General features: G+C 46.0%; 2 protein-coding genes across 2 annotated transcripts in view; both read left to right on the top strand.

Annotated features, from left to right (window-relative positions):
• Nucleotides 1-8,676, top strand: part of LOC139754338 (chaoptin-like) — a 364,266-nt gene extending 355,590 nt beyond the window's left edge. The window contains exons 7-12 of the mRNA XM_071671683.1: nucleotides 228-2,255; nucleotides 2,564-2,742; nucleotides 3,412-3,595; nucleotides 4,330-4,455; nucleotides 6,536-6,646; nucleotides 8,065-8,676. Coding sequence (XP_071527784.1) covers nucleotides 228-2,255; nucleotides 2,564-2,742; nucleotides 3,412-3,595; nucleotides 4,330-4,455; nucleotides 6,536-6,646; nucleotides 8,065-8,160 — 2,724 coding nt within the window. The 3' untranslated portion in view covers nucleotides 8,161-8,676. The remainder of the gene's footprint in view (nucleotides 1-227; nucleotides 2,256-2,563; nucleotides 2,743-3,411; nucleotides 3,596-4,329; nucleotides 4,456-6,535; nucleotides 6,647-8,064) is intronic.
• A 15,433-nt stretch (nucleotides 8,677-24,109) lies between these two features.
• LOC139754354 (uncharacterized) lies at nucleotides 24,110-25,276 on the top strand. The gene is made up of 2 exons (XM_071671684.1): nucleotides 24,110-24,616; nucleotides 24,677-25,276. Exon 1 carries the CDS (start codon nucleotides 24,110-24,112, stop codon nucleotides 24,515-24,517), a length of 408 nt encoding a protein of 135 aa, XP_071527785.1. The 3' UTR covers nucleotides 24,518-24,616; nucleotides 24,677-25,276.
• Nucleotides 25,277-25,359: the final 83 nt, after the last annotated feature.

The raw sequence follows: 25,359 nt of genomic DNA, 5'->3' as shown, positions 1-25,359 counted from the left end.
ATGTTTAACATCATTTAATGCATGTTTCCTATCCTTCCAGTAACATACTTCCAGTAAGATGTTTCCTATCCTTCCAGTAATTCATATTTCATATCCTTCCAATGATACGTATTTTTCATCCTTCCAGTAATACCTGTTTCATCCCCTTCCAGTAATACATGTTTCTTATCCTTCAAGTCATTCATGTTTCGTATCCTTCCAGTAAAACGTGTTTTCTATCCTCGCAGGGTTCGTCCAACCAGTTGGCGCACATCAACCTGGGCCAGAACCTTCTAACATCCATCCCCTTCGTAGCGATGTCGGAGGTCCGCAACCTCCACACCCTAAACCTGGCCCGGAATCGCATCACCATGACCTTCGACGTCCTCTACCCGGGCTCCCTCTCCATGGACACCCTGGTCTTGGACTTCAACCAGATAGAAAGCCTCCTTCCATACTCCTTCCAGAATTTTGGGACTGTCAACCGCACTTCCCTGAGAGGCAACCCACTCTCGCACATCAGTGAGGACGCCTTCAAAGACGCCAAGATCAAAGAGCTGTACCTCCACGACTCGGACCTCTGGAGTATATCGGACAACGCTTTCCGTGGACTGGAGTCCACGCTGCAGACGCTGGACCTGAGTTACAACAACCTGTCCTTCATTCCAGCTCAGGCCATCGACAGGCTGGACGCCCTCCGCTCTCTCTCCCTGAGCAACAACAAGATGTCCCTCGACCCGGCCGAAGCCTTCAACGGGTTCCGCTACACCTTGCAGTACCTGAACCTCCTGGGTGATGACATGGGACCCATCCCCATGGATAAGCTGAAGGAGATGAGAAACGTACGAACGCTGGGCCTGAGCACCCTGCCGGATAAGTCACTCTCAAAGGAGGACTTCAAAGGGTTCGGTCCGGCCGTGGAGAAGCTGTACCTCATGAAGAATGGCATAACGGGCATCTCGGGTAATGCTTTCGAACATGTGCCCGGCGTCAAGATCCTGGATCTCTCCAACAACAGAATTTCGTCCATCGACAACGAGGCCTTCATGAACATTGGCAGCGGACTGGAGGAGCTGCGCCTGAGCTCAGGGTTGTCCCTAGGCCAGCTGCCGCCTCAGCCCATGCAGTACCTGGTCAACCTGCGTGACCTGGACCTGAGCAATAATGCCCTCACCAGGGTCAGCGGTGAGTGCTTCCGCTACATGCGAAGCCTCAGAAACCTGAACATACAGGACAACAAGATAGAGTCCCTCACCAAAAACCACTTCCAGGGTCAGTACCATCCCTACCTCGAGTCCATTCAACTCTCCTTCAACTCCATCAAGAAGATCGAGCCTCAGACCTTCCATGACTACAAGAACCTGAAGTATCTTTACTTAGACGACAACCAGATCAACAGGATTGATAAATCTGGCTTCTCCAACCTCGAGAGCTTGGAACACCTGGACCTTGAGGGCAACAACATCAGAACTCTCGCTTACGAGGCCTTCCAGAATATGCCTAAACTCCGCTACCTCGATCTGTCCTTCAATGAGATGAACAACCTGAACCTCGACGCCTTCGACCAGGTGGGGACGTTGTCGACCCTCACCATCGATGCCAGCCACAACCGCATCCCTTACCTCAAGCTGAACGGGTCCATGTGGAACTCTTACTCCAGCATAAAGATGATCGACTTCAGCCACAACAACATCACCTGGATCTCTCGTGACTACTTCGAGTCGGTGCGGTCCTCTATCGTGCACCTCTGGTTCCACCACAACAACCTGAGGAACATCAGCGCCACTGTCTTCTCGAACTTCCCCCAGCTTCAGCTCCTCGACTTCGCTCACAACAGCATCAGCGAGATCGACCACGATGCATTCCGGGAGACCCGACGCCTCCAGTACATCAACCTCCGCCACAACAACCTGGCAGACCTACCTCCATCTCTCTTCGAGAACCACCATCGCCTTCGCGACTTCGATGTCTCTTTCAACAGACTCCGTGGCATCCCTGACGGCCTCTTCAAGTCTGCGCCGCTGGAAATCTTCCGAGCTCGCAACAATCGCTTCACCAAGTTCCCCGACTCCAGCCTCCAGCGTTGTGCGGATTCCATCCGCGTGATAGATGTCGCCTACAATGAAATCACATCGCTCACAGACTCCATGTTGGGCCGCTTTGACAACCTGGTGTCTCTGGACGTCTCCCACAACCACATCAAGAGCGTCGAATCTCGCACCTTCCGCGGCACTTGGCATCTTTTGGTCCTAGACGTCTCCCACAACCCCATCAAGGTAACTTAACAAAACCTCCTCCCATTGTACACTTTTCGAACAGGAATTTGACTTTCGATTGTAATGAAAAACGCGGGAAACTGACTGGAAGGTAAAGCAGATCTTCAAAAAAAAAAAAAAGATTGAAATAGTGCCCCAAATCTAAGAATTCTGAATCTTAAACCAAATTTCTTAAGAAGTAAAGCGATCAGAATTACCTTTAAGTCTGTGAAAATGAAGTTCGTATATATCTAGTTCTTTTTTTTAGAAATTGTTCCGCAAGTGTAATATTCCAGTTTCCAGTACTAACTGTTGACTCTTCCCGAAAGGACCTGCAAGGATACACGTTCGATGGTCTCCAGGACTCGCTGATGAACCTGAGCGTGGCCAACACCTCCCTCAGCGCCGTCCCAGACTTCGATTTGCCTCGCCTCATGCATCTCAACGTCTCGCACAACATCCTCTCCTTCCTCCCTTCCGTCAATATGGCTAACCTCTCCTCCATCAGGTAGGGACTCCATCACTGTGACCAAACGCTTCTCCATCAGCTAGGCACTATGCCCACTCCATCACCTTAATTTCTTCTCTTATAAGATTACCTTCCAGTTATTGAGATGGTCGTATTGAAATTGACCAATCCAGTCAGCCGGAGTGGACGGTATGCAGGTTCCCTCCTCCTCCAAACACACACGCACACACTGACTTGCGCATGCACGGTCCGTTAGAGATCAAACCCGCATAGGTTCGAATCCTGGTCGAGGCAGCTGCTTCACAGTCAACCTAGCTGTTCATCCTCCACTAGGGGATGATCGTTAAAATAGGTACCAAACATAGGGCAGGCTGTGCGTATGCCTAGATAAGAGTACAGGTTTGAGAAGCAGGGTAACACAAGATAGTAACCACACAGTCTATAGGAAAATGCATCACCATACAGAATGCTTATGACATAACCTATTGTTTGCAACATTTTCCTCATGTAGAAAACGAACCCGTAAAATCAGGAGGACTTATATATTTTGGATACCTTTCGGCATCTTTAAGAAACTAATTATAACATGATGTTTACAAAACCTAGACTTAAAGATACAACTTAACACTGTTTCCAGTGAGGCCTTCTTTATAGAGAACTTAAGAGATAACTCCTACAGTAGGATCTCTAGCCAGGTCTGCCTTGCAGAGTCCTGGACATCTCCTACAACGAACTTCCCGTGCCTGCCAACAACGCATGGCAGATGCTGCCTCGTCTACGAGAGCTGTACATGCAGAAGAACCCCATCCAGTCCCTCACCAACGACTCCTTCAACGGCCTTGAGAGACTGGAGGTTCTGGACATCAGAGACTTTCCTCTTCAGATCTTCGAAGTGAGTACCCCGACCTTCGAAGTGGATTGTGTGTTCCTGGAGTGAGTGTGGTAAGAGTCCGGGGCTGGCGACATAAACCTCGAATTGGGTGGGTTTGTCCCCATGCTGAATTGTATGGCACATTGTCTCTCCTAAGAATTTTCTAAACATAAACCAGCTGCATTACTTTTCTAAAGTATCTGAAGACCCATATACCAATTAGCCCCCTATGGGCTATCAGCTAATTAGCCCCAGTTATTATGATTTTCTTTTTTCTTAGGGAAATATAGCTTGAGATACAGTGAACCAGATAGCCTAAGAGTGTAATATCATGAAAAGCTATGTTGGTTAAGGCTCTCAGTGGCCCTGGACTATTGTATAACATGTTCCTCAAGTAACTATATTCATAAGTCTTGAAAGGAACGACAATTTCATAAAAAAAGGTACTTGATTCTCGTTATTTACTTCCAGTTTGTCGTAATACACACAGTACCATCATCTAAACACATGACGAAAGATGATTTAACTAGCTGTGTCCCCACACCACAGCAAAAACCTTAAAAGATGCAGTTGATATAGTGAGAAGGAGATATATGTCCCTATATGTATTATATCATGAACCTGCTGGTGTGGGTCACGTCTGTTCCTTCTCTGGTGTTGTGAGGTGAGGCCACACCATCGTGTGTATACCGGTACAAGGATGGCCCTGTGTACTGACACCACTTGGTCACTAATGGGGTCCTTCCTCTGGACAGGCTGGGTGTCTGGTGCCGATGCCTTCCTTGCGACGGCTCTACATGACGACCCATCCCAACATGCCCAAGTTTAATCTGGCCAAGGCTATCCACAACGTCCCCTCCCTCCAGGAGCTCATCCTTGAGGTACGTCCCAGGTCGCCCTCGACGTGATTCCCAGGTGACCCTCAGGGGGAACTCCTAGGTCATCCCTGAGTTATGTCTAGTCATACGGGAGGTAAGTCGAAGATGATCTTTTAAGGTGAGTTCCAGGCCATTCTTGGGGTATCAGCTCGGCCTCAAGGTTTAGCAACTCGTGACTCGCCCTCAAGTTCAACCTCAAGGTAAGTCGACCTCTAACTCATCCTGGGAATGTCGGCCTTAAGCTCATTCCAAATTTCAGCCTATGGATAGCTCACCCTTAAGGTCATCCTTTTGGGAATACTGGACTTGAGGACCCTCTATTCTTTATTTATCCTTGAAGTTAGTCAACTCATGGCTCAGGCCCTTGAGTTGCTCATCCTCGAAGAAAATCCCGACTTAGCTTAACCTCGAGGTAAGTATTCCATCTAAAGTCAACCTCAAAGTATGTCTGACCTCAACCTTGTAAGGTGGATCTACATTGACTGCTCTCCTTCTTGGGCAAACCCTGAGATGGAGCTCGAAGTTTGTGTACTCAAATGTCATCCTCGAGGTACGTTTACTCCGAGCTCATCCTCGAGGTAGGATTACTGTAAGGTCATCCTCAAAATAAGTATAAGGTCATCATCCAGGTAGTTCCATATTCTAAGTTCATCATCAGTGTATATTTATTCTGAGGTCACTCTACTGAAAGGTTTACTCTGAGGTTAACCTTGAGGTATACCTTCTGTCAGGTCTCCCTCGAAGATGGCCAGTCTCCAACTCAGCCAAGAGACTAGCCTACCCTTATCTCACCCTCGAGATTATCTTACACTCAGCTCAGCCTCGAGGACCCTCAGCCTTCAGCCTTACCTCAATTTGGTCCTTCATTGATCTTAAATAAGATGACTCAAGACTCACAATGTAAACTCGAGGAACAAGTAATGATCTCTCTATGGTTAGATTATATATATATATATATATATATATATATATATATATATATATATATATATATATATATATATATATATATATTCCTAATTAGAGAAATGGAACGGGTTTACTTATAGAAATATATTTTGTAAGTCACTTAGATGTATGAGTGATTATAAAAGCACTACATTTGTTTAACTAAACTGGATTAATCACGATTGTGTTAGAGGATCATCGTTTTCCCCCCACTTCATTGGCTGATGGGGGAACACTAGTAGAATACTGGCAAACAAAAAGAATATATATATATATATATATATATATATATATATATATATATATATATATATATATATATATATATATATATATATATATATTCGGAGTGTTGCGAGGATCAGGCAAGCTAGAAAATGGACCGTGAAAGTAAAAGAAAAAAATATAGTGGTTGTGAACCAGTGATTCGATAATATAGTGCAAGTTTCCATACACGAACAGCTTGCTTGAACAAGTGACACGGTTCTGTTATTAGTATTGGGTTACACCCGACCGTCAGAATTACCAGCGCTCGCTCGCCATGTGTATCGTGCGACCGTTAAATGCCCAATTCAATTCGAGTTGCTGGTGGTAAATAAGGCTAGTTACATAGAAACACAGGCACGCGGACACATTGACTTCATGATGGACGCGCCCGTCCGTTGTAAACATAGCCATATTCATTTTGCCATCTCTGCCTGTTTACACCCGGTGAGGTAGGTACGTATTGTGTGCGGGGTTCAACATATCAGGTCCTCTCTGGAGCAGAAATTACACCCAGGTAATCAACATGATTGTACGTACGATTTATCATACGTTGCACTTAGGGTAGGAGGGAGATGCAGCGAAATTACAAAAAAGAAAAAAGAAGGCAATTCTTTGCGGGATTTAGGGTGGTATTTTGAGTGTATGAAGGACAACACACACCGACGTAAATACAAACGAACACAAGTTGTTTGAGGGATATATACAATAATAGTCAATATATTTTGTCTAATATTTTGAATAGAGAGATATTTTAAAGCGATATTATAATCCCTCGCTGGTGGAAGCCAAACTCTTCCTGGATTATAGTGTGTGCCTATATTTAGGGAACATAATGCGTCATGTGGTATAAGCCGGATATTTCCCGTAGGTTGACGGGACGCTGAACAAGGAGCTACTGAAGTACGAGCTGCCGTACCGCCTGACCAACATAACGCTCATGGGTCCGCGCATGCGCAAGATCTCCCCTACTGCACTACAGGTTGGTTGGTTCTTGTTGACACATTGTTATTATTTGTATTAAAAAGTGAGTTTTGATAAAATGATGATGACGAGTTGTAATATATATATATATATATATATATATATATATATATATATATATATATATATATATATATATATTTTTATTTTTTTTTTTTGCTTTGTCGCTGTCTCCCGCGTTTGCGAGGTAGCGCAAGGAAACAGACGAAAGAAATGGCCCAACCCACCCCCATACACATGTATATACATACGTCCACACACGCAAATATACATACCTACACAGCTTTCCATGGTTTACCCCAGACGCCTCACATGCCTTGATTCACTCCACTGACAGCACGTCAACCCCGGTATACCACATCGCTCCAATTCACTCTATTCCTTGCCCTCCTTTCACCCTCCTGCATGTTCAGGCCCCGATCACACAAAATCTTTTTCACTCCATCTTTCCACCTCCAATTTGGTCTCCCTCTTCTCCTCGTTCCCTCCACCTCCGACACATATATTCTCTTGGTCAATCTTTCCTCACTCATTCTCTCCATGTGCCCGAACCATTTCAAAACACCCTCTTCTGCTCTCTCAACCACGCTCTTTTTTATTTCCACACATCTCTCTTACCCTTACGTTACTTACTCGATCAAACCACCTCACACCACATATTGTCCTCAAACATCTCATTTCCAGCACATCCATCCTCCTGCGCACAACTCTATCCATAGCCCATATATATATATATATATATATATATATATATATATATATATATATATATATATATTACAACTTATCATCAAGGTTACTGGTAAGTGGACATTTATGTCCTAATCGATAGGCGTGCTGAAGAGAGGTGTACATGTAATGATAGGGGTAGCTGGAGGGATGTGTGATCACCCTCTGGTGGAGGCGAAGGTGAAAGATTGTGGAGGCTCTAGGAAGAGAGGAAATGATGTAGGTGGGAAGTGAGTGATCTTGGAAAAGCTGCTTGTGTTAGGAGATACCGGGAGAGATTAGTTGAAGAATGGCAAAAGGTGAACGATCCTGAGTTGAGTGGGGAAGGAATGGGAGGTGTGGAGGCGTGAGGCAGGGCTTACGTGTGCGAGAAAAGTTTGAGACATGCGAATGGTGAAGTTATTGAAGTTCCCCGCATTACTATCTTACTTCTCGAAGAAGTGTGACTGTTGCCGCTTCCTGTACCATCCTGATTGTTTCCTTATATATATATATATATATATATATATATATATATATATATGTGTGTGTGTGTCTGTGTGCTGGCACCAGCGGTATATGTAAAGCAGACGTATATATATATATATATATATATATATATATATATATATATATATATATATATATATATATATATATATGAGATAGTGAAAGAGATGAATAACTGCTGGTCTTTCTCCGCTGCAGGAGCTCCGGGCAAGAGAACTTCAACTGACCTTCTACCAGACCCGCATGGAAGAAGTACCCAGCGACGTGTTCAGGAACCTGGGTCGGGTCAAGTGAGTCGTCCTGAGTCGTGTCTCACCCCACAGGGACCAGGCCCAAGCCAGGTCCCCCTTTTTGATGTGGACTCAGGACAGAGCGAGTCTTGGGTCTCATCTCGTCTACGGACGTCCATAGATTTTTTGATTACTCTAGAGAGGGAGTGTGTGTGTGTCGTCTAGATGCTCCCTTTGCCTCCCTTTGACTAGTACACGTCTAGATTATTTCGTAGTATGTTTTGTCTACCTTTTTTCCAAAGCCTTTGGAAACGTACCTAACTTCCTTCACCTCTCTGAAGGACGTATCTGAATGACTTCATTCCTTTCTTGGTATTGATAAGTGCCTTCAGTCCCACCCACCCCAGACCCGCTTCATGGGAATATCTCAATTCTTTCATGACTTTCAGTATCTCGTCTAATTTCCTTACTTCGTTAACAAGACGTTGTCGTGTACTATCCTGTCTCCATCTGTAGTGGTGGGTTGGGGAGGAGCCTTCTGCTTTACTCTCCTGTCTCCATCTGTAGTGGTGGGTGGGGAGGAGCCTTCTGCTGTACTATCCTGTCTCCATCCTATAGTGGTGGGTGGGGAGGAGCCTTCTGCTTTACTATCCTGTCTCCATCTATAGTGGTGGGTGGGGAGGAGCCTTCTGCTGTACTATCCTGTCTCCATCTATAGTGGTGGGTGGGGAGGAGCCTTCTGCTGTACTATCCTGTCTCCATCTGTAGTGATTAGAAAAGTATAGATACCATTACAACCCACGAGCAAATAACCTCGTCACAGACCATCAGGTCTTCTGGTATCTGCTCATCCCCTCCTGGTTCCATACATGACACCTTGAGCCTTTCCATTCGTCTAGAAATACATCTTCAAGGGACCCGTCATTCCTGCAGCTGCACATATGAGTAACCACTGTTAGGTGATTACATATGTACAAAGTCATCCACACACACTCTCTCTCTCTCTCTCTCTCTCTCTCTCTCTCTCTCTCTCTCTCTCTCTCTCTCTCTCTCTCTCTCTCTCTCTCTCTCTCTCTCTCTCTCTCTCTCTCTCTCTCTCTCTCTCTCTCTCTCTCTCTCTCTCTCTCTCTCTCTCTCTCTCTCTCTCTCTCTCTCTCTCTCTCTCTCTCTCTCTCTCTCTCTCTCTCTCTCTCTCTCTCTCTCTCTCTCTCTCTCTCTCTCTCTCTCTCTCTCTCTCTCTCTCTCTCTCTCTCTCTCTCTCTCTCTCTCTCTCTCTCTCTCTCTCTCTCTCTCTCTCTCTCTCTCTCTCTCTCTCTCTCTCTCTCTCTCTCTCTCTCTCTCTCTCTCTCTCTCTCTCTCTCTCTCTCTCTCTCTCTCTCTCTCTCTCTCTCTCTCTCTCTCTCTCTCTCTCTCTCTCTCTCTCTCTCTCTCTCTCTCTCTCTCTCTCTCTCTCTCTCTCTCTCTCTCTCTCTCTCTCTCTCTCTCTCTCTCTCTCTCTCTCTCTCTCTCTCTCTCTCTCTCTCTCTCTCTCTCTCTCTCTCTCTCTCTCTCTCTCTCTCTCTCTCTCTCTCTCTCTCTCTCTCTCTCTCTCTCTCTCTCTCTCTCTCTCTCTCTCTCTCTCTCTCTCTCTCTCTCTCTCTCTCTCTCTCTCTCTCTCTCTCTCTCTCTCTCTCTCTCTCTCTCTCTCTCTCTCTCTCTCTCTCTCTCTCTCTCTCTCTCTCTCTCTCTCTCTCTCTCTCTCTCTCTCTCTCTCTCTCTCTCTCTCTCTCTCTCTCTCTCTCTCTCTCTCTCTCTCTCTCTCTCTCTCTCTCTCTCTCTCTCTCTCTCTCTCTCTCTCTCTCTCTCTCTCTCTCTCTCTCTCTCTCTCTCTCTCTCTCTCTCTCTCTCTCTCTCTCTCTCTCTCTCTCTCTCTCTCTCTCTCTCTCTCTCTCTCTCTCTCTCTCTCTCTCTCTCTCTCTCTCTCTCTCTCTCTCTCTCTCTCTCTCTCTCTCTCTCTCTCTCTCTCTCTCTCTCTCTCTCTCTCTCTCTCTCTCTCTCTCTCTCTCTCTCTCTCTCTCTCTCTCTCTCTCTCTCTCTCTCTCTCTCTCTCTCTCTCTCTCTCTCTCTCTCTCTCTCTCTCTCTCTCTCTCTCTCTCTCTCTCTCTCTCTCTCTCTCTCTCTCTCTCTCTCTCTCTCTCTCTCTCTCTCTCTCTCTCTCTCTCTCTCTCTCTCTCTCTCTCTCTCTCTCTCTCTCTCTCTCTCTCTCTCTCTCTCTCTCTCTCTCTCTCTCTCTCTCTCTCTCTCTCTCTCTCTCTCTCTCTCTCTCTCTCTCTCTCTCTCTCTCTCTCTCTCTCTCTCTCTCTCTCTCTCTCTCTCTCTCTCTCTCTCTCTCTCTCTCTCTCTCTCTCTCTCTCTCTCTCTCTCTCTCTCTCTCTCTCTCTCTCTCTCTCTCTCTCTCTCTCTCTCTCTCTCTCTCTCTCTCTCTCTCTCTCTCTCTCTCTCTCTCTCTCTCTCTCTCTCTCTCTCTCTCTCTCTCTCTCTCTCTCTCTCTCTCTCTCTCTCTCTCTCTCTCTCTCTCTCTCTCTCTCTCTCTCTCTCTCTCTCTCTCTCTCTCTCTCTCTCTCTCTCTCTCTCTCTCTCTCTCTCTCTCTCTCTCTCTCTCTCTCTCTCTCTCTCTCTCTCTCTCTCTCTCTCTCTCTCTCTCTCTCTCTCTCTCTCTCTCTCTCTCTCTCTCTCTCTCTCTCTCTCTCTCTCTCTCTCTCTCTCTCTCTCTCTCTCTCTCTCTCTCTCTCTCTCTCTCTCTCTCTCTCTCTCTCTCTCTCTCTCTCTCTCTCTCTCTCTCTCTCTCTCTCTCTCTCTCTCTCTCTCTCTCTCTCTCTCTCTCTCTCTCTCTCTCTCTCTCTCTCTCTCTCTCTCTCTCTCTCTCTCTCTCTCTCTCTCTCTCTCTCTCTCTCTCTCTCTCTCTCTCTCTCTCTCTCTCTCTCTCTCTCTCTCTCTCTCTCTCTCTCTCTCTCTCTCTCTCTCTCTCTCTCTCTCTCTCTCTCTCTCTCTCTCTCTCTCTCTCTCTCTCTCTCTCTCTCTCTCTCTCTCTCTCTCTCTCTCTCTCTCTCTCTCTCTCTCTCTCTCTCTCTCTCTCTCTCTCTCTCTCTCTCTCTCTCTCTCTCTCTCTCTCTCTCTCTCTCTCTCTCTCTCTCTCTCTCTCTCTCTCTCTCTCTCTCTCTCTCTCTCTCTCTCTCTCTCTCTCTCTCTCTCTCTCTCTCTCTCTCTCTCTCTCTCTCTCTCTCTCTCTCTCTCTCTCTCTCTCTCTCTCTCTCTCTCTCTCTCTCTCTCTCTCTCTCTCTCTCTCTCTCTCTCTCTCTCTCTCTCTCTCTCTCTCTCTCTCTCTCTCTCTCTCTCTCTCTCTCTCTCTCTCTCTCTCTCTCTCTCTCTCTCTCTCTCTCTCTCTCTCTCTCTCTCTCTCTCTCTCTCTCTCTCTCTCTCTCTCTCTCTCTCTCTCTCTCTCTCTCTCTCTCTCTCTCTCTCTCTCTCTCTCTCTCTCTCTCTCTCTCTCTCTCTCTCTCTCTCTCTCTCTCTCTCTCTCTCTCTCTCTCTCTCTCTCTCTCTCTCTCTCTCTCTCTCTCTCTCTCTCTCTCTCTCTCTCTCTCTCTCTCTCTCTCTCTCTCTCTCTCTCTCTCTCTCTCTCTCTCTCTCTCTCTCTCTCTCTCTCTCTCTCTCTCTCTCTCTCTCTCTCTCTCTCTCTCTCTCTCTCTCTCTCTCTCTCTCTCTCTCTCTCTCTCTCTCTCTCTCTCTCTCTCTCTCTCTCTCTCTCTCTCTCTCTCTCTCTCTCTCTCTCTCTCTCTCTCTCTCTCTCTCTCTCTCTCTCTCTCTCTCTCTCTCTCTCTCTCTCTCTCTCTCTCTCTCTCTCTCTCTCTCTCTCTCTCTCTCTCTCTCTCTCTCTCTCTCTCTCTCTCTCTCTCTCTCTCTCTCTCTCTCTCTCTCTCTCTCTCTCTCTCTCTCTCTCTCTCTCTCTCTCTCTCTCTCTCTCTCTCTCTCTCTCTCTCTCTCTCTCTCTCTCTCTCTCTCTCTCTCTCTCTCTCTCTCTCTCTCTCTCTCTCTCTCTCTCTCTCTCTCTCTCTCTCTCTCTCTCTCTCTCTCTCTCTCTCTCTCTCTCTCTCTCTCTCTCTCTCTCTCTCTCTCTCTCTCTCTCTCTCTCTCTCTCTCTCTCTCTCTCTCTCTCTCTCTCTCTCTCTCTCTCTCTCTCTCTCTCTCTCTCTCTCTCTCTCTCTCTCTCTCTCTCTCTCTCTCTCTCTCTCTCTCTCTCTCTCTCTCTCTCTCTCTCTCTCTCTCTCTCTCTCTCTCTCTCTCTCTCTCTCTCTCTCTCTCTCTCTCTCTCTCTCTCTCTCTCTCTCTCTCTCTCTCTCTCTCTCTCTCTCTCTCTCTCTCTCTCTCTCTCTCTCTCTCTCTCTCTCTCTCTCTCTCTCTCTCTCTCTCTCTCTCTCTCTCTCTCTCTCTCTCTCTCTCTCTCTCTCTCTCTCTCTCTCTCTCTCTCTCTCTCTCTCTCTCTCTCTCTCTCTCTCTCTCTCTCTCTCTCTCTCTCTCTCTCTCTCTCTCTCTCTCTCTCTCTCTCTCTCTCTCTCTCTCTCTCTCTCTCTCTCTCTCTCTCTCTCTCTCTCTCTCTCTCTCTCTCTCTCTCTCTCTCTCTCTCTCTCTCTCTCTCTCTCTCTCTCTCTCTCTCTCTCTCTCTCTCTCTCTCTCTCTCTCTCTCTCTCTCTCTCTCTCTCTCTCTCTCTCTCTCTCTCTCTCTCTCTCTCTCTCTCTCTCTCTCTCTCTCTCTCTCTCTCTCTCTCTCTCTCTCTCTCTCTCTCTCTCTCTCTCTCTCTCTCTCTCTCTCTCTCTCTCTCTCTCTCTCTCTCTCTCTCTCTCTCTCTCTCTCTCTCTCTCTCTCTCTCTCTCTCTCTCTCTCTCTCTCTCTCTCTCTCTCTCTCTCTCTCTCTCTCTCTCTCTCTCTCTCTCTCTCTCTCTCTCTCTCTCTCTCTCTCTCTCTCTCTCTCTCTCTCTCTCTCTCTCTCTCTCTCTCTCTCTCTCTCTCTCTCTCTCTCTCTCTCTCTCTCTCTCTCTCTCTCTCTCTCTCTCTCTCTCTCTCTCTCTCTCTCTCTCTCTCTCTCTCTCTCTCTCTCTCTCTCTCTCTCTCTCTCTCTCTCTCTCTCTCTCTCTCTCTCTCTCTCTCTCTCTCTCTCTCTCTCTCTCTCTCTCTCTCTCTCTCTCTCTCTCTCTCTCTCTCTCTCTCTCTCTCTCTCTCTCTCTCTCTCTCTCTCTCTCTCTCTCTCTCTCTCTCTCTCTTGATATACCAAGAATATACCTCCCAGTCCCCTACCAGATATACCAGAATATACTCCCATTCCCCTACCAGATATACCAGAATATACTCCCATTCCCCTACCAGATATACCAGAATATACTCCCATTCCCCTACCAGATATACCAGAATATACTCCCATTCCCCTACCAGATATACCAGAATATACTCCCATTCCCCTACCAGATATACCAGAATATACTCCCATTCCCCTACCAGATATACCAGAATATACTCCCATTCCCCTACCAGATATACCAGAATATACTCCCATTCCCCTACCAGATATACCAGAATATACTCCCATTCCCCTCCCAGATATACCAGAATATACTCCCATTCCCCTACCAGATATACCAGAATATACTCCCATTCCCCTACCAGATATACCAGAATATACTCCCATTCCCCTACCAGATATACCAGAATATACTCCCATTCCCCTACCAGATATACCAGAATATACTCCCATTCCCCTACCAGATATACCAGAATATACTCCCATTCCCCTACCAGATATACCAGAATATACTCCCATTCCCCTACCAGATATACCAGAATATACTCCCATTCCCCTACCAGATATACCAGAATATACTCCCATTCCCCTACCAGATATACCAGAATATACTCCCATTCCCCTACCAGATATACCAGAATATACTCCCATTCCCCTACCAGATATACCAGAATATACTCCCATTCCCCTACCAGATATACCAGAATATACTCCCATTCCCCTACCAGATATACCAGAATATACTCCCATTCCCCTACCAGATATACCAGAATATACTCCCATTCCCCTACCAGATATACCAGAATATACTCCCATTCCCCTACCAGATATACCAGAATATACTCCCATTCCCCTACCAGATATACCAGAATATACTCCCATTCCCCTACCAGATATACCAGAATATACTCCCATTCCCCTACCAGATATACCAGAATATACTCCCATTCCCCTACCAGATATACCAGAATATACTCCCATTCCCCTACCAGATATACCAGAATATACTCCCATTCCCCTACCAGATATACCAGAATATACTCCCATTCCCCTACCAGATATACCAGAATATACTCCCATTCCCCTACCAGATATACCAGAATATACTCCCATTCCCCTACCAGATATACCAGAATATACTCCCATTCCCCTACCAGATATACCAGAATATACTCCCATTCCCCTACCAGATATACCAGAATATACTCCCATTCCCCTACCAGATATACCAGAATATACTCCCATTCCCCTACCAGATATACCAGAATATACTCCCATTCCCCTACCAGATATACCAGAATATACTCCCATTCCCCTACCAGATATACCAGAATATACTCCCATTCCCCTACCAGATATACCAGAATATACTCCCATTCCCCTACCAGATATACCAGAATATACTCCCATTCCCCTACCAGATATACCAGAATATACTCCCATTCCCCTACCAGATATACCAGAATATACTCCCATTCCCCTACCAGATATACCAGAATATACTCCCATTCCCCTACCAGATATACCAGAATATACTCCCATTCCCCTACCAGATATACCAGAATATACTCCCATTCCCCTACCAGATATACCAGAATATACTCCCATTCCCCTACCAGATATACCAGAATATACTCCCATTCCCCTACCAGATATACCAGAATATACTCCCATTCCCCTACCAGATATACCAGAATATACTCCCATTCCCCTACCAGATATACCAGAATATACTCCCATTCCCCTACCAGATATACCAGAATATACTCCCATTCCCCTACCAGATATACCAGAATATACTCCCATTCCCCTACCAGATATACCAGAATATACTCCCATTCCCCTACCAGATATACCAGAATATACTCCCATTCCCCTACCAGATATACCAGAATATACTCCCATTCCCCTACCAGATATACCAGAATATACTCCCATTCCCCTACCAGATATACCAGAATATACTCCCATTCCCCTACCAGATATACCAGAATATACTCCCATTCCCCTACCAGATATACCAGAATATACTCCCATTCCCCTACCAGATATACCAGAATATACTCCCATTCCCCTACCAGATATACCAGAATATACTCCCATTCCCCTACCAGATATACCAGAATATACTCCCATTCCCCTACCAGATATACCAGAATATACTCCCATTCCCCTACCAGATATACCAGAATATACTCCCATTCCCCTACCAGATATACCAGAATATACTCCCATTCCCCTACCAGATATACCAGAATATACTCCCATTCCCCTACCAGATATACCAGAATATACTCCCATTCCCCTACCAGATATACCAGAATATACTCCCATTCCCCTACCAGATATACCAGAATATACTCCCATTCCCCTACCAGATATACCAGAATATACTCCCATTCCCCTACCAGATATACCAGAATATACTCCCATTCCCCTACCAGATATACCAGAATATACTCCCATTCCCCTACCAGATATACCAGAATATACTCCCATTCCCCTACCAGATATACCAGAATATACTCCCATTCCCCTACCAGATATACCAGAATATACTCCCATTCCCCTACCAGATATACCAGAATATACTCCCATTCCCCTACCAGATATACCAGAATATACTCCCATTCCCCTACCAGATATACCAGAATATACTCCCATTCCCCTACCAGATATACCAGAATATACTCCCATTCCCCTACCAGATATACCAGAATATACTCCCATTCCCCTACCAGATATACCAGAATATACTCCCATTCCCCTACCAGATATACCAGAATATACTCCCATTCCCCTACCAGATATACCAGAATATACTCCCATTCCCCTACCAGATATACCAGAATATACTCCCATTCCCCTACCAGATATACCAGAATATACTCCCATTCCCCTACCAGATATACCAGAATATACTCCCATTCCCCTACCAGATATACCAGAATATACTCCCATTCCCCTACCAGATATACCAGAATATACTCCCATTCCCCTACCAGATATACCAGAATATACTCCCATTCCCCTCCCAGATATACCAGAATATACTCCCATTCCCCTACCAGATATACCAGAATATACTCCCATTCCCCTACCAGATATACCAGAATATACTCCCATTCCCCTACCAGATATACCAGAATATACTCCCATTCCCCTACCAGATATACCAGAATATACTCCCATTCCCCTACCAGATATACCAGAATATACTCCCATTCCCCTACCAGATATACCAGAATATACTCCCATTCCCCTACCAGATATACCAGAATATACTCCCATTCCCCTACCAGATATACCAGAATATACTCCCATTCCCCTACCAGATATACCAGAATATACTCCCATTCCCCTACCAGATATACCAGAATATACTCCCATTCCCCTACCAGATATACCAGAATATACTCCCATTCCCCTACCAGATATACCAGAATATACTCCCATTCCCCTACCAGATATACCAGAATATACTCCCATTCCCCTACCAGATATACCAGAATATACTCCCATTCCCCTACCAGATATACCAGAATATACTCCCATTCCCCTACCAGATATACCAGAATATACTCCCATTCCCCTACCAGATATACCAGAATATACTCCCATTCCCCTACCAGATATACCAGAATATACTCCCATTCCCCTACCAGATATACCAGAATATACTCCCATTCCCCTACCAGATATACCAGAATATACTCCCATTCCCCTACCAGATATACCAGAATATACTCCCATTCCCCTACCAGATATACCAGAATATACTCCCATTCCCCTACCAGATATACCAGAATATACTCCCATTCCCCTACCAGATATACCAGAATATACTCCCATTCCCCTACCAGATATACCAGAATATACTCCCATTCCCCTACCAGATATACCAGAATATACTCCCATTCCCCTACCAGATATACCAGAATATACTCCCATTCCCCTACCAGATATACCAGAATATACTCCCATTCCCCTACCAGATATACCAGAATATACTCCCATTCCCCTACCAGATATACCAGAATATACTCCCATTCCCCTACCAGATATACCAGAATATACTCCCATTCCCCTACCAGATATACCAGAATATACTCCCATTCCCCTACCAGATATACCAGAATATACTCCCATTCCCCTACCAGATATACCAGAATATACTCCCATTCCCCTACCAGATATACCAGAATATACTCCCATTCCCCTACCAGATATACCAGAATATACTCCCATTCCCCTACCAGATATACCAGAATATACTCCCATTCCCCTACCAGATATACCAGAATATACTCCCATTCCCCTACCAGATATACCAGAATATACTCCCATTCCCCTACCAGATATACCAGAATATACTCCCATTCCCCTACCAGATATACCAGAATATACTCCCATTCCCCTACCAGATATACCAGAATATACTCCCATTCCCCTACCAGATATACCAGAATATACTCCCATTCCCCTACCAGATATACCAGAATATACTCCCATTCCCCTACCAGATATACCAGAATATACTCCCATTCCCCTACCAGATATACCAGAATATACTCCCATTCCCCTACCAGATATACCAGAATATACTCCCATTCCCCTACCAGATATACCAGAATATACTCCCATTCCCCTACCAGATATACCAGAATATACTCCCATTCCCCTACCAGATATACCAGAATATACTCCCATTCCCCTACCAGATATACCAGAATATACTCCCATTCCCCTACCAGATATACCAGAATATACTCCCATTCCCCTACCAGATATACCAGAATATACTCCCATTCCCCTACCAGATATACCAGAATATACTCCCATTCCCCTACCAGATATACCAGAATATACTCCCATTCCCCTACCAGATATACCAGAATATACTCCCATTCCCCTACCAGATATACCAGAATATACTCCCATTCCCCTACCAGATATACCAGAATATACTCCCATTCCCCTACCAGATATACCAGAATATACTCCCATTCCCCTACCAGATATACCAGAATATACTCCCATTCCCCTACCAGATATACCAGAATATACTCCCATTCCCCTACCAGATATACCAGAATATACTCCCATTCCCCTACCAGATATACCAGAATATACTCCCATTCCCCTACCAGATATACCAGAATATACTCCCATTCCCCTACCAGATATACCAGAATATACTCCCATTCCCCTACCAGATATACCAGAATATACTCCCATTCCCCTACCAGATATACCAGAATATACTCCCATTCCCCTACCAGATATACCAGAATATACTCCCATTCCCCTACCAGATATACCAGAATATACTCCCATTCCCCTACCAGATATACCAGAATATACTCCCATTCCCCTACCAGATATACCAGAATATACTCCCATTCCCCTACCAGATATACCAGAATATACTCCCATTCCCCTACCAGATATACCAGAATATACTCCCATTCCCCTACCAGATATACCAGAATATACTCCCATTCCCCTACCAGATATACCAGAATATACTCCCATTCCCCTACCAGATATACCAGAATATACTCCCATTCCCCTACCAGATATACCAGAATATACTCCCATTCCCCTACCAGATATACCAGAATATACTCCCATTCCCCTACCAGATATACCAGAATATACTCCCATTCCCCTACCAGATATACCAGAATATACTCCCATTCCCCTACCAGATATACCAGAATATACTCCCATTCCCCTACCAGATATACCAGAATATACTCCCATTCCCCTACCAGATATACCAGAATATACTCCCATTCCCCTACCAGATATACCAGAATATACTCCCATTCCCCTACCAGATATACCAGAATATACTCCCATTCCCCTACCAGATATACCAGAATATACTCCCATTCCCCTACCAGATATACCAGAATATACTCCCATTCCCCTACCAGATATACCAGAATATACTCCCATTCCCCTACCAGATATACCAGAATATACTCCCATTCCCCTACCAGATATACCAGAATATACTCCCATTCCCCTACCAGATATACCAGAATATACTCCCATTCCCCTACCAGATATACCAGAATATACTCCCATTCCCCTACCAGATATACCAGAATATACTCCCATTCCCCTACCAGATATACCAGAATATACTCCCATTCCCCTACCAGATATACCAGAATATACTCCCATTCCCCTACCAGATATACCAGAATATACTCCCATTCCCCTACCAGATATACCAGAATATACTCCCATTCCCCTACCAGATATACCAGAATATACTCCCATTCCCCTACCAGATATACCAGAATATACTCCCATTCCCCTACCAGATATACCAGAATATACTCCCATTCCCCTACCAGATATACCAGAATATACTCCCATTCCCCTACCAGATATACCAGAATATACTCCCATTCCCCTACCAGATATACCAGAATATACTCCCATTCCCCTACCAGATATACCAGAATATACTCCCATTCCCCTACCAGATATACCAGAATATACTCCCATTCCCCTACCAGATATACCAGAATATACTCCCATTCCCCTACCAGATATACCAGAATATACTCCCATTCCCCTACCAGATATACCAGAATATACTCCCATTCCCCTACCAGATATACCAGAATATACTCCCATTCCCCTACCAGATATACCAGAATATACTCCCATTCCCCTACCAGATATACCAGAATATACTCCCATTCCCCTACCAGATATACCAGAATATACTCCCATTCCCCTACCAGATATACCAGAATATACTCCCATTCCCCTACCAGATATACCAGAATATACTCCCATTCCCCTACCAGATATACCAGAATATACTCCCATTCCCCTACCAGATATACCAGAATATACTCCCATTCCCCTACCAGATATACCAGAATATACTCCCATTCCCCTACCAGATATACCAGAATATACTCCCATTCCCCTACCAGATATACCAGAATATACTCCCATTCCCCTACCAGATATACCAGAATATACTCCCATTCCCCTACCAGATATACCAGAATATACTCCCATTCCCCTACCAGATATACCAGAATATACTCCCATTCCCCTACCAGATATACCAGAATATACTCCCATTCCCCTACCAGATATACCAGAATATACTCCCATTCCCCTACCAGATATACCAGAATATACTCCCATTCCCCTACCAGATATACCAGAATATACTCCCATTCCCCTACCAGATATACCAGAATATACTCCCATTCCCCTACCAGATATACCAGAATATACTCCCATTCCCCTACCAGATATACCAGAATATACTCCCATTCCCCTACCAGATATACCAGAATATACTCCCATTCCCCTACCAGATATACCAGAATATACTCCCATTCCCCTACCAGATATACCAGAATATACTCCCATTCCCCTACCAGATATACCAGAATATACTCCCATTCCCCTACCAGATATACCAGAATATACTCCCATTCCCCTACCAGATATACCAGAATATACTCCCATTCCCCTACCAGATATGTCTCGGTGTCCTCTCCCGGCTGTGGACTGATCTTGCTCTGTCCTTCCACAGGTGGATCGAGGGATGGCTGAAGAAGTGGCGTCAGTCCGTGTGCGTGGACAAGGGACGGCTGGAGGAGTACCTGCGCTGTCAAGACACCGTCCACCGCCTGCGACTGACCCCCTGCAGCAACAAGAAGAACAAGTCCATCATGGAGGCCCTCAAGACAGACCTCGAGTGCGGCTCCACGGCTGCTGCCTCCCTCCTGTCCCCCTCGCCTATCCTCTCCGTCCTCCTCATGGCGGTCCCTTTCATCCTCAGGGCGCCCTAACCACCCTGCGTCAGCGCGGGGGTTCAGGGCTCGGGAAGGTCGACCCTTCGTCTGCGGTCGTTTCAAGGCCGCTCATGTCCCCCCTCCCCTTCGGTTATTCATCCAGTGCGTCCAGAAGACACACGGGTCGCGGGTGGTCAGCCCCTGTAGGACACCGAGGGTATGACCCAGCGCCTGTAGAGCACCGGGAAAATGACCCAGCGCCTGTAGAGCACCGGGAACATGACCCAGCGCCTGTAGAGCACCGTGAACATGACCCAGTGCCTGTAGAGCACCGTGAACATGACCCAGAGCCTGTAGAACACCGTGAACGTGACCCAGAGCCTGTAGAACACCGTGAACTTGACCCAGAGCCTGTAGAACACCGTGAACGTGACCCAGAGCCTGTAGAACACCGTGAAAGTGACCCAGAGCCTGTAGAACACCGAGAGCATGCTTCAGCGCCTGTAGGACGCGTTAGGTTTGATCCAGCGTTTGTAAAACACAAGGAACATAATTCGGTGTCTGTAGAACATTTCAGACATAACCCAGTACCTTTAGAATACCAAGAACAGGACTTTATATCTACAGAACACCAGGATCATGACTCTGTGTCTACAGAGCACCATGAGCATGGCTCAGCTCCTGTACAACACCAGGAAGAAGAAACAGTGCTTCTTGTGCACCAGAGCAGCGATGCAGGAATTGTAGAACACCTAGAGCATTACCAAGCGCCTGTAGAACGCTCACATCACGACCTAGCTCTCCGAGGACCCACATTTTCCGAACCAGATCGAGTACATAAGGTCGCTGGCTCCGGTCGTCCTCCCGAAGAGACCTCCTTGAGAAACCTGTTAGTGGGTAACAACATGAGGAACTACATGTTAGATTTCCCCTCAAGACGTCGACGAAGTCCTCTGCAACCTTCGTTTGATTCCTCTTCTTCCATGCCGAAGACTGAGACCCAGGCAACACCAGGCGCAGCTAGCCGCCCTCCATCATCACTTCGCCCGACGGAGTTCTACTACCAGAGCCTCGCCAGAGACAAGGGAGTTCTCTCGGAGAAGAACCTGAGAATCGTCCTCTTGTCGTTGATGGGGGAGCCTCCTGAAGAGGTCCCCGGCGATGGCGTCCCGAGGCTTCGATCTCGCACACAAGACCGTAGTCGTCCTGGTGGTGGTTCAGAAATGTCAAAAGGAAGAGGAAGAGAAAATGTGGGAATAGAACCAACGAAGGAAGAGTGGATGAGACAAAGAGGAAAGAAGGAAGAGAATGTGAGAGGGAAAGCAAATGGTGTAGAGAACATTGTCAAGACGCGAGGACGTCTGACTCAGGACCTTGATGTGGACACTCCTGTGGAGGACCTGGACACAACAGAGGACTTCGACGCTTCAAACTGTCGTGATGTTTGCCTAGATTTGGACATATCCCCAACAAATTCCTCTAACGTCACGGATCATATATGTGACGAGCCACTTGAGGGTGAAGCTTGGGGTCCTGGCGTGAACCCAGGTGTTCACTGTGAACACAGGCGTCTGCTGGAGAACGCGGAAGAATACAAGGCGCTTCAGGAGCTCTGGAGAAAAAGACGACTGGAGTTCTGTCCACATGTGGAGGAGGACGAGGCTGACTTTCTCTGTCGGGTGCTTCTTCTTCCTCCACCACCTCCTCCACCTCCACTTATTCCAACTCTTCTGTCTCTCTCTAAGTCTGAATTTCATCTTAATCGTCTCCTTACTCCTTCTTCTTCTTTCACTCCCGAACTTGTCTCTACATCTTTACCCCCTTGTACCATTTCCCCTCCAACACCATCATCATTTCTCTCAGCCGCACCCCTTTCTTTCCCCGATCCTTCACCTTCTTCTTCTTCTTCTTCTTCTTCTTCTTCTTCTTCTTCTTCTCTTCCTCCTCCTCCCCCTCCATCTGGTCCTTCGCTATCACGTTTCCCAACTCATTTCCATATTCAACTCTCTTCTACCCAGACTCCTGTCTCGTTAAATCCTCCTGGTTTATCATCCTCAACGCCTCATAAGGACCAGATAGTATCAGAACCTCTTCCTTTTTACTCTTGTTGTCCTCCTCCTCCTCCGCCTCCTCCTCCTCCTCCTCCTCCTCCTCCTCCTCCATCCTTGCGGTTGCCTTCACTTCACGAACATAAGATTGTTTCCTGTCCATTTATGCTTAGTTAACTTGGTTGACTTGACATTGGCCAAGCCTTGAATGGATGGCCACGCAAAGTATTCTGCCAGTCGTCGGAGTAAAGAAGTTTAACTTTAAAACTGTCTGCGACGGAATCTAGTCGTTGTATTGGGTCAGAATGCTTTGGCAATGGACGAAGACGTCATTGGGAACCATTGAAAATTGATAGAATGTCAGTAGCCGCCATTGAACACGAAGAAGACTCGGTTGGATCCAGTGACAGTGAGTGATGTGGGACCAGTGAAGATGAATGATCATTTGAACTTTTAATAATGAAAAAAAGTTAATTGGAGCAATTAGAATTAAAAAAAAAAGTTAATTTGGACCAATGATGATAAGGATGTTCAATTTGAACCATTGGTAATGAAATAGATTTCAGCTGGAACCATTGGAAATGAAAATGCTCGTCAGTTGAAGCCACTGAAAATAACAGAGATGTCAGGTGGAACCACTGAGAATATGAACAACAAGTCAGCTGAACCAGTGACCACAAAAGCAGACGTGTCAAATATCACCCTAATTAATACAACGTTCCGGCTGAAGCATTAATAGGCGAGATGTTACTATAATATAATAGACTGTGATCACATGACTACGTATGCCTGAAGTCTTCCTAGAGCAGACATTGTTTTTTTTTTGATCCATCGAAGACAGACGACCGATGATCACTCCAACCCCCTCGAGCACGACGGTACGACACCTCGAGCACGACGGTAACGACACCTCGAGCACGACGGTACGACACCTCGAGCACGACGGTACGACTCCTCGAGCACGATGGTACGACACCTCGAGCACGACGGTACGACACCTCGAGCACGACGGTAACGACCCTCGAGCACGACGGTACGACACCTCGAGCACGACGGTACGACACCGAGCACGACGGTACGGTACCTCGAGCACGATGGTACGACTCCTCGAGCACGACGGTACGACACCTCGAGCACGACGGTACGACCCCTCGAGCACGACGGTACGACCCCTAGAGCACGACGGTACGTCCAATCCTTTGGGAATGATGTCGTCCTTGGCTGGCCCTTCGTCGAGACGCTTTAGGTCACCGTGAGAGGCCGAAGGCCGTTTCGTCGTGTAAGAAAGTCGTACCGCCGTGTTCAAGGGGTCGTGCACTCGTGCTCAGGGTGTTCAAGGGTCGTGCACTCGTGCTCAGGGTGTTCAAGGGTCGTGCACTCGTGCTAAGGGTGTTCAAGGGTCGTGCACTCGTGCTAAGGGTGTTCAACTCCTGTGAGAATGTTGTTTTTATTGTTTGATGTGATGCCTCCTCCCATAAAAGAGAGAAAAAAAAAAAGACACCATCTCCCCCCCAAAATACCCCCTTATAATCAGGATGTGTATGTTGTAATTTTACCCCCCCATGTATAGTTAATATATGTAGGATTTATATAAAGTTGTCCGGAGAGAGATATAGGGTGAATTGTGTCCATGACTCGTGTCGTTATAATAACCCCATAACAACCCCCCTTCCCCAACTCCCATAGTTTCTTGACGTTGATGTCCAAGATTAATGTAATTATTAACTTTCCCACCACGCGAGAGAAAGAAAGAGAGAGAGAGAGATTTTCCTAGGCTGGTACAGCCCAGAGTGCCAGAATTTACGTAGTAATAGTAGTGTCCACACTCAAAACACTCTCCCAGAGTCCTGCCTCTCCCACACATACACACACACATATATATATATATACACACTTCCACACACTCCTGCAGGGTGCGAAACCCTTTGGCATTTAAAGATACCTGAGACAATTTATTGTTAGTAAACTTTTTACTTCATTCACTCCATGTATAGAAATAAAAGACCATGATACAATATTGTTTTTTTTTTCCTAGTACTTTCATGCCTTTTTTTTTTTTCGTATTTATCGAGGTGCATTCTTTTCCCTCAGCTGAAAT

The sequence above is a fragment of the Panulirus ornatus genome, chromosome 2, assembly GCF_036320965.1.
Source record: "Panulirus ornatus isolate Po-2019 chromosome 2, ASM3632096v1, whole genome shotgun sequence".
Taxonomy (NCBI): Eukaryota; Metazoa; Arthropoda; class Malacostraca; order Decapoda; family Palinuridae; genus Panulirus; species Panulirus ornatus.
The sequence above is the reverse complement of the archived record's forward strand: the minus strand, read 5'-3'. Positions and strand labels throughout refer to the sequence as shown.